The following is a 10,293-nucleotide window of genomic DNA, read 5'->3' on the forward strand; positions in this document are numbered from 1 at the left end:
ACCTCCCCAGTCACGTCCCTGTATTATTACTATAGATATAAGTGATGTCACAGTGATACTCCCAGATCCCCTCACCTCCTCAGTCGGATTCAGTATTGAATCCCGGCGGTCGGGATCCCGGCGTTCAGAATCCCGACGCCGGAATCCCGACAGGCAAAATCCCGACAAGGGGGGGACGTGGATCGCCCCCCCTTGCGAGCTCGCTGCGCTCGCCACGCAGCGGGCTCGGTGCCTCGCTACGCTCGGCACACTAATTTATTCTCCCTCCAGGGGTGTCGTGGACACCCCAGGAGGGAGAATGTGTCGGGATTTCGGCGGTCGGGATTCCGGCGTCGGGATTCTGAACGCCGGGATCCCGACCGCCGGGATTTTAACTGCATCCCCCTCAGTCACGTCCCTGTATTATTACTATAGATAAGTGATGTCACAGTGACGCTCCCAGATCCCCTCACCTCCCCAGTCACGTCCCTGTATTATTACTATAGATATAAGTGATGTCACAGTGACACTCCCAGATCCCCTCACCTCCCCAGTCACGCCCCTGTATTATTACTATAGATATAAGTGATGTCACAGTGACACTCCCAGATCCCCTCACCTTCCCAGTCACGTCCCTGTATTATTACTATAGATATAAGTGACGTCACAGTGACGCTCCCAGATCCCCTCGCCTCCCCAGTCATGTCTCTGTATTATTACTATAGATATAAGTGATGTCACTGTGACACTCCCAGATCCCCTCACCTCCCCAGTCACGTCCCTGTATTATTACTATAGATATAAATGATGTCACAGTGACACTCCCAGATCCCCTCACCTCCCCAGTCATGTCCCTGTATTATTACTATAGGTATAAGTGACGTCACAGTGACACCCCCAGATCCCCTCACCTCCCCAGTCATGTCCCTATATTATTACTATAGATATAAGTGATGTCACAGTGATACTCCCAGATCCCCTCACCTCCCCAGTCAGGTCCCTGTATTATTACTATAGATAAGTGATGTCACAGTGACGCTCCCAGATCCCCTCACCTCCCCAGTCACGTCCCTGTATTATTACTATAGATATAAGTGATGTCACAGTGACACTCCCAGATCCCCTCACCTCCCCAGTCACGTCACTGTATTATTACTATAGATATAAGTGATGTCACAGTGACGCTCCCAGATCCCCTCACCTCCCCAGTCACGTCCCTGTATTATTATTATTATAGATAAGTGATGTCACAGTGACGCTCCCAGATCCCCTCACTTCCCCAGTCACGTCCCTGTATTATTACTATAGATATAAGTGATGTCACAGTGACACTCCCAGATCCCCTCACCTCCCCAGTCACGCCCCTGTATTACTACTATAGATATAAGTGATGTCACTGTGACACTCCCAGATCCCCTCACCTCCCCAGTCATGTCCCTATATTATTACTATAGATATAAGTGATGTCACTGTGACACTCCCAGATCCCCTCACCTCCCCAGTCATGTCCCTATATTATTACTATAGATATAAGTGATGTCACAGTGATACTCCCAGATCCCCTCACCTCCCCAGTCAGGTCCCTGTATTATTACTATAGATAAGTGATGTCACAGTGACGCTCCCAGATCCCCTCACCTCCCTAGTCACGTCCCTGTATTATTACTATAGATATAAGTGATGTCACAGTGACACTCCCAGATCCCCTCACCTCCCCAGTCATGTCCCTGTATTATTACTATAGATATAAGTGATGTCACATTGACGCTCCCAGATCCCCTCACCTCCCCAGTCACGTCCCTGTATTATTATTATAGATAAGTGATGTCACAGTGACGCTCCCAGATCCCCTCACCTCCCCAGTCACGTCCCTGTATTATTACTATAGATATAAGTGATGTCACAGTGACACTCCCAGATCCCCTCACCTCCCCAGTCACGTCCCTGTATTATTACTATAGATATAAGTGATGTCACAGTGACGCTCCCAGATCCCCTCACCTCCCCAGTCACGTCCCTGTATTATTACTATAGATATAAGTGATGTCACAGTGACGCTCCCAGATCCCCTCACCTCCCCAGTCACGTCCCTGTATTATTACTATAGATATAAGTGACGTCACAGTGACGCTCCCAGATCTCCTCACCTCCCCAGTCACGTCACGTCCCTGTATTATTACTATAGATATAAGTGATGTCACAGTGACACTCCCAGATCCCCTCACCTCCCCAGTCACGTCCCTGTATTATTACTATAGATATACGTGATATTACTGACACTCCCAGATCCCCTCACCTCCCCAGTCACGTCCCTGTATTATTACTATAGATATAAATGACGTCACAGTGACACTCCCAGATCCCCTCACCTCCCCAGTCACGTCCCTGTATTATTACTATAGATATAAGTGATGTCACAGTGACACTCCCAGATCCCCTCACCTCCCCAGTCACGTTGCTGTATTATTACTATAGATATAAGTGATGTCACAGTGACGCTCCTAGATCCCCTCACCTCCCCCGTCACATCCCTGTATTATTACTATAGATATAAGTGATGTCACAGTGACGCTCCTAGATCGCCTCACCTCCCCCGTCACATCCCTGTATTATTACTGTAGATATAAGTGATGTCACAGTGACACTCCCAGATCCCCTCACCTCCCCAGTCACGTCCCTGTATTATTACTATAGATATAAGTGACGTCACAGTGACACTCCCAGATCCCATCACCTCCCCAGTCACGTCCCTGTTGTCACATCCACCATGGCGTTTGCCCAAGATCCCTGTACTGTGCCCAGTCCTGGACCCTCTAGGTGCACTAGAAACCATGGTGCTCACCTCTGCTATGTCTCTGGCTCCACTGGGGTACATGTGGCCGTGTTGTCATCGCGTGGTGACACTGGTGTATTGTGCTCCAGCTCCATGCAGGACATGAGTAGCATATCGCCATGTGTGTTTGTGCCTGGTCTGTGTAAAGGCCGATGCTCCGCCTCCCTCTCTGATTGCCTGACCAATCCCAGCACAGCTCACCTGGTAAGTACTGGCTGCTCAGGCTAGTCCAGCAGTCAGTACAATGATGTCGATCCCGTAGCATCTTTGCTCCTACCTGGCTCTGTAGTACCCACTACAATCCTGAGCTTCCGCTCTCACCTGGCTCTGTAGTCCCCACTACAATCCTGAGCTTCCCCGGAGAAGATCCTGCTGGCCGTTTACTGCATCAAGTACCACCGGACTCTGCTTACTGCCTATGTGGACAGTGAGGTCAGATCCTCAAAGGGGTCTCACCTTGCTATACTCCCAACGGTCACTTCCAAAGGTTAACTCTGGCAGCAGCCATGACCATAAACTGCAAGGATTCCTCTTCTCCAGTTATCTTCAAATCATCATCCACATCACCCAATCATCCAATCTACTAACCTTCATCCAATCAGCAACCAATCATCCAATCTTCAAATCATCATCCACATCACCCAATCATCCAACCTTCTTCCAATCATCCAACCTTCCAATCTGCAATACAATCTTCATTCGTTCTTCAAGTCATCCAATCCTCAATTCCTTCTGCAACCCTTAATTACTACTCTGGTTTATATTCTATTCCACTCTTCAATTATATTGCAATATTCTTCAAGGACCAAGCTTCATCATCTATTATAATACTTTCTGGACAATTGACTTTATATTTGCATACTTGCCATATACTGTTTTTATCATCATTATCACTGTCTGCAATATCTTCATTAAATTCATTATATTTTATCCTCCTTGTTTCACTCCCTTCTGTCGTGGATGCAACCACCATACGTTAAGCACCCAGCCTCCGTCACTCTCCAGCTGGTGCTTCTAAGAGCGTGACACCTGTATTATTACTATAGATATAAGTGATGTCACAGTGACACTACCAGATCCCCTCACCTCCCCAGTCACGTCCCTGTATTATTACTATAGATATAAGTGATGTCACAGTAACACTCCCAGATCCCCTCACCTCCCCAGTCAGGTCCCTGTATTATTACTATAGATATAAGTAATGTCACAGTGACACTCACAGATCCCCTCACCTCCCCAGTCACGTCCCTGTATTACTATAGATATACGTGATGTCACAGTTATGCTCCCAGATCCCCTCACCTCCCCAGTCACGTCCCTGTATTATTACTATAGATATAAGTGATGTCACAGTGACACTACCAGATCCCCTCACCTCCCCAGTCAGGTCCCTGTATTATTACTATAGATATAAGTGATGTCACAGTGACACTCACAGATCCCCTCACCTCCCCAGTCACGTCTCTGTATTATTACTATAGATATAAGTGATGTCACAGTGATGCTCCCAGACCCCCTCACGTCCCCAGTTACGTCCCTGTATTATTACTATAGATATAAGTGATGTCACAGTGACGCTCCCAGATCCCCTCACCTCCCGTCACGTCCCTGTATTATTACTATAGATATAAGTGATGTCACAGTGACGCTCCCAGATCCCCTCACCTCCCCAGTCACGTCCCTGTATTATTACTATAGATATAAGTGATGTCACAGTGACACTCCAAGATCTCCTCACCTCCCCAGTCAACAGGTAGATGATCTCCAGGGTGAGATTTAGTATCCTCTCAGTCATGTGACTCTGGTCCTTGTCCATCCTCAGGGAATCAGTGACACGTCTCATCCTCACGTGATATTTGGTAAACACTCTGTTTCCTCACCTTATCTTTGTCTAGGAGTAAATATAATTGCATGAAGCATCACACAGGACACATGTAACATAAATTGCTCATTTTTTGTGGCTATAATTGCTTGTGCGCATTTCCAAGAGTTCTCTTGGCCAACATCTCCATAAACACAGTGGTTTAAGTAATCTGCCGAAGGAACTCTGCATAACAAGTGTATGGGGTTTTTTTTGCTTTATTATTCCTCTCCCCGATGTCTCATCAAGATCATACATACCTCAGTATCTTTCTAGGTCACTAACATTTACAATAGTGTTGTGTTTATTCTCACACCCTGCACCTTGTAAAGTCCTTGCAGTTCCTCCTTCCTCCCTGGGGTGGAGCTGCCTGCTTTGGCACAGTCCGGATTATATCACAATGCTAATATACAAGCCAGTCTGTGTTAGACATTAGCCAGGGCAGACGTCGCATCACTATACTTAAACAATCCACATGATAAATAAATTAAATGCGGTCAAGCGGCTTCTGACTCAGATGAACAACAAGGAAGAAACATACTTCAATGGTAACTATTATATGCAGACTATGGGGACTGTAATGGGCACTGAGTTTGCCCCAAGTTATGCCAATTTGTTCATGGCCCACCGGGAGAACAATGCAATTTGGCAACGCTTTATCAATTTTTGCTGAGAAGCACAGGTTAATCTTTAGATGCATTTTGCCTTATAAGAATTATAACGTTTAAATATATATTACTATTAAGCTCGCTCTAAGCAAAAGCTTTGAAAGCTAGTCTGCTACCTTCAGTGTTTGTGCATGAGTGAGAGAGAAAGAGATGATAATTGTGCTTTTTTTGCAACATAAATCTTATATATGAGAATAACAATGAAGTCAGCAATAAATTAAAAGTTGAAAAAAGTAAGGAACAAACCCACTGCTTAGATGTAGAAGAAGTGTATAAAGGGATTTTGGTACTTATGTAATATCTGGGCTCCCGTTTTTCTTATGAGACCGCTGCGCTTGCCACGCTTCGGGCACGGTGGCTCGCTGCGCTCGCCACACTATATAAAATCAACTCCATGCGTAGTTGGATAGTAGGGGTATGAAAAAATGGGGGTGCATTTAACATGGGAGCCCAGATAATATATAAGTACCGGGATTTTTGTAAGAACTTATCTTTCAGATCCATTTCTTGGAGTCCATCCTGGTGAAACAGCTTAGCCATGGGATATAGTAGGGTCCGTAGGAGCCAAGCACCTATGCTATGACTTTAAGAGAGGCCGGCTCCTCCCCTGCTGCATCCTAGAAACTTCAGTAAAACTTAAAGAGCCCACTAGGAGACATTACTCAGCACAGCGCCTGAACATATTAACATGCAGCAACATAAACCAAATAACATGAAAATTATAATAACATGAACAGGTGTAAATATCTACTGAGCGTAAGGGAGGGATCGCTGCTTCACCAGGATAGACTAAGAGAAAGGGATCTGAACTGTAAGTTCTTACAAAAATCTCTTTTTCGCTATTGTTAATCCTGGTGACAGCTTAACCACTGGACGATCAAGAGTCGGTCCTTTGCACGTAAGACTGCTTGCCCAAATGAAGCGCCCTCCGACACAAACTCATGAAAACGGTAACATTTGGTGAAGGTGTGAACAGAGGACCAGGTGGCAGCTTTGCATAACTGCTCCGCCGAAGCCCCGTGATGCACAGCCCGTGAGGAAGTAACTGACCTTGTGGTATGAGCGCTGACCCTAGCCGGAACTGGTCGACCAACTTTAGAGTAAGCTAAAGCAAATCACCGACCTCAACCATCTTGCAATGGCTTGTTTGGTAGCCGGACAACCTTTCTTATGGACCTCATACAGAACAAGCAATGCATCGGTCTTGCACAAAGCGCAGACCACATCCAGCCAGTCTCTATTCCTAGCCTCTTCAGGAGGACGAAAAATTCTGCACCTCTGGAAGAAGAGTCACCCTCTTCTGAAAGAAAATTGACAAGGCTGATATTTGTACTTTTAAGGATTCGAGACTCAATCCAGCAGAAAATCCAGCCTGGAGAAAATCCAGAAACCTAGACAACTTAAATCTGGAATTGTGCACCTTCTGTTGTTCACACCATCTGATGTAGATCTTCCAAACTCTATGATAGTTTGCAGACGAAACAGATTTTCTGGCTTTCAACATTGTCTGAATCACAGCCTCCGAAAGCCACTTCTGTCACAACAAGGAGGCTACAAAAGCCAAGCCGTTAAAATTTTTCTGAGCTAGGTGATGGAAGAATTGTCATTGCCTTAACAGATCTGGACAAAGGTGAAGACGCCAGGGCGGTGCTGCTGACAGCTGGAGTATGTCTGAGTACCAAGCCCTTCAGTGCCAATCCGGAGCTACTAGAATGGCCGTGGTCTTCTGTCTCTTTATCCTTTTGAGTAACTGAGCCATCATAGGAAAGACATAAGCTAGACTGAAGTTCTTAAGCACTTTCATCCATCCATCGCCCATGCCATCAGATCCCTGCTCCTGGAAAAAAACAGAGGAACCTGACAATTGTGACGGGAGGCCATCCAATCCACCTCCGGAAGCCCCCAGCGGTCCGCCAGAGCCCGTACCACCTCCCGATGTAAGGCCAACTCTCCTTCCTGTAACTTTGATCTGCTGAGAAAATCTGCCTCCACATACCGGATCCCCGGAATGAAAATTGCACAGAGCCGGAACATGACGTTCCGCCCATTGGAAAATCTGTGACACTTCCAGCATAGCCATGCAGCTGCGAGTGCCTCCCTGTTGGTTTACATAGGCCACAGCCATGGCATTGTCCGATTGGATCTTAACTGGAAACCCGGTTAAGACTTCCTCGGCTTGTTGAAGCGCCTTCAATATCGCTTTGAGCGCCAGTACATTTATAGGAAAAGATTATTCCATCTGAGTCCCTGAAGCTGGAGGTGCAGAGCAACTGCTCCCTAACCCCTGAGCCTCACATCTGTCATGACCACAATCCAGGACCAGACCTGTAGAGATCGACCCAACTGAAGGTTGTTCAAATCCATCCACCGTTGTAGGGAAACCCGTGTCTCCTGCGACAAGAGTATCCTCTCCTGCTTCATAGCTTTTGAGTCCCCAGACCAACAGTTCAGAATGTTCCACTGAAACACCAAGGAATGGAACCGAGCATACTTTAGGTCTCGAGGGTAGCCACCATCTTGCCCAACAGCTTTAGACACAGTCAAACCGACGGTCTGGAAGCCCGAAGCACCAATATCACTAGCTGCCACATGCCTCTGGCTATCTCCCCTGGAAGGAATACTCAATGTAAATTGGTGTCCAGTACCTTTCTGAAATTTATCCGTGCTCCTGCAAGAACTAAACAAAATATATAACAAAGCGCAGGGAAATATTTGTCCCTGCTGCCGTCTAGAAGGGATACTCAACCCTTCTTGAAGACAAAAAATGATAAATACAAGGTAGACGGCGCAAAAGGACACTCTAAATCCTTACATTGATTAAAAAAAATCAGTGTCCACCTCAGGCCCTCGGCTTCTGTAGATGAATATAGCACAAGACATGCAGTATTCTTTATACTACCTGGCTAATGACTACCCTGTGGTCAAAGTGCTCAAAGATCCAGTCTACTTGGAGGTTCAAATACTATAAAAAATTATAACAATTTTTGACACTTTTTGGCCGGTGAGACTTAATAAAACAAAATATATCACATATAAAAAAACAACATTCACATTAATGGCACAATGTAACTATTCCTAATATGCTCTTTTGACTTGGCACAAAATTACTTAGTAGATAATTACTAGCAGCAAGAAGTGTCTTCAAGGGTGAACTGAGGACCAAATCATTTCAAACATAAAAATTAACTTTTAATGTTATTCTTGTAAAAAGGTCTCATATAACAAGGAGACCTGATATCCTTGATGTAGTGAAATATTAACAGATAGAATTGTGAATAAAGAAATGAAAATATGTGAAATTTATTAAAAAGAAGAGAGAAATACAGACAGACTGTCCAATATTTTTCACATAAATAGTATTATATCATGAGTCTCAATCGATTACTGTCTAATTGTCTTTAGTAAGTGGCAATTTCATTTTTCCTGGCTGTTATTCTATCTGCACCTGTTACATCTCCCCCACCTGCAGTGAAATTTGAGAAGGAATTTGCCTCTAAGAGTGAACTAGAATAAGGCCCCAAGTCCCTGCTTCAGCGGGGAGGGTGTGCATTTTTGGCACCCTCCCCCTTCAGCCACTCCTATTATAGAATCTCCTCTCTCCCAGTGACTCCCCTTGCAAAGGATCACCTTGGAGTGCCCCGCCATGCGGGGCTCCTGTAACTGGCTTGTCCTCCATGGAGTGCGACAGTAAGACCTGTAAAATGGAGGCGCCATAGTTGGGAGTACTGTCACCGTGAGCCAGTGCTGTGTAAATTTGAGGGTGGAAACTACAGTGACATCAGTTTGGGGGCGGTGGAGAAGTAAAACCGCACACCTAATAACCGGTGTGTGTGAAAGGCACCTGTCGCCCTCAGCACACACTAGGGTGACAAACTCATCCCTTTAATCCGGGACACATATTAATTACACATATTAATTACTTTCACCTGGTTTTAAATTGCCACAGAACCTGTGTAATTAATATGTGTCCCGGATTAAAGGGATGAGTTGGTCACCCTAGCACACACTGACCTGTTAGGATGGGACTGCCATGGCCAGGCAGCCGTCCTTTGCAGTGGTAAGATCCGGCTGCTACCCGGCGGCCGTGCCGTGACCGTCCCGTACAAAAGGACATATTGCTGGGCATTGTTGCTTAAGTGGACGGCATGGCTTTTGGCCGTGCAGCATTTTGCCGCGCCACGGCTGCCAGAGTGTGTGAGAAACTGCCCTTAGGTCGGTTTCACACACTCCGGCTCCTGCCGGACAGTGAAATCCCGCATGGCCAGGGAGCCGTGCCGCACACAGTAGATTATCATGGAGGGGATGGCCACAGCCCGGCAGCCGTCCCTTCCAGTGGCGGGATCCGGCTGCAACCGTGCGGCCGGGCCGTGGCCGTCCCTTGTGAATGGACACAATAATGTCCATTCACAACTAATGTGTGCTCCCTAGCCATGTGGGATTTCACCGTCCGGCAGGAGCCGGAGTGTGTGAAACCAGCATTAGGGTGTGATATGGGGATGATGTGGGGGAGCATGGGACAGAGCTGTGTGAGGGGGGCACTATGAGCTGGGCACTGGGAGGAGGTCATGTGGCTGCACTGAAGCTATAATACAGCATAAGGGGATATACAGCGCTGGGTACATGGGGGGAGGTATGAGGCCTGAGGCACCAGCCTGGTAATCCCTGCAGCACAGCCGGATAATGGTGACATTACAGCGCAGCACCCAGGTATCTGCTCTGTATAACCTGTAAGCGCCTCATTGTGTCTCTGTACATCTCCCGCTGCCGCTAACTCACCCGCACTCACTCACCGCCCGTCACTCCATCTGCCACAGACAAGAAATACACTTTGGCCACAGTCGCGGGGAGTCTGGGAGCTGAGTACAACCCACAAGAAAATGGCGGCCGCTGTATGAGGACACAAGTTCATCAGAGCGGACTGGTAGTAGCATTAATTGTCCCTGTGACGATGC

The 10,293-nt window shown here is 46.7% G+C and overlaps 1 protein-coding gene across 5 annotated transcripts in view; it reads right to left on the reverse strand.

The window, feature by feature from the left end:
• Positions 1 to 10,293, reverse strand: part of LOC146010039 (uncharacterized) — a 136,500-nt gene that overhangs the window by 125,903 nt on the left and 304 nt on the right. For 3 of the 5 annotated variants that reach the window (XM_083150872.1, XM_083150871.1, XM_083150868.1), the window contains exons 1-2: positions 10,118 to 10,285; positions 4,551 to 4,703 (exon numbers count right to left, since the gene is read on the reverse strand). In XM_083150872.1, coding sequence (XP_083006998.1) covers positions 4,551 to 4,655 — 105 coding nt within the window. In that variant the 5' untranslated portion in view covers positions 4,656 to 4,703; positions 10,118 to 10,285. Of the gene's footprint in view, positions 1 to 4,550; positions 4,704 to 10,117; positions 10,286 to 10,293 lie in introns of those variants that run through there. The other 2 variants (XM_083150869.1, XM_083150870.1) reach the window with 2 other exon arrangements.

This window comes from Crinia signifera, chromosome 6, assembly GCF_055691185.1.
Source record: "Crinia signifera chromosome 6, ASM5569118v1, whole genome shotgun sequence".
Taxonomy (NCBI): Eukaryota; Metazoa; Chordata; class Amphibia; order Anura; family Myobatrachidae; genus Crinia; species Crinia signifera.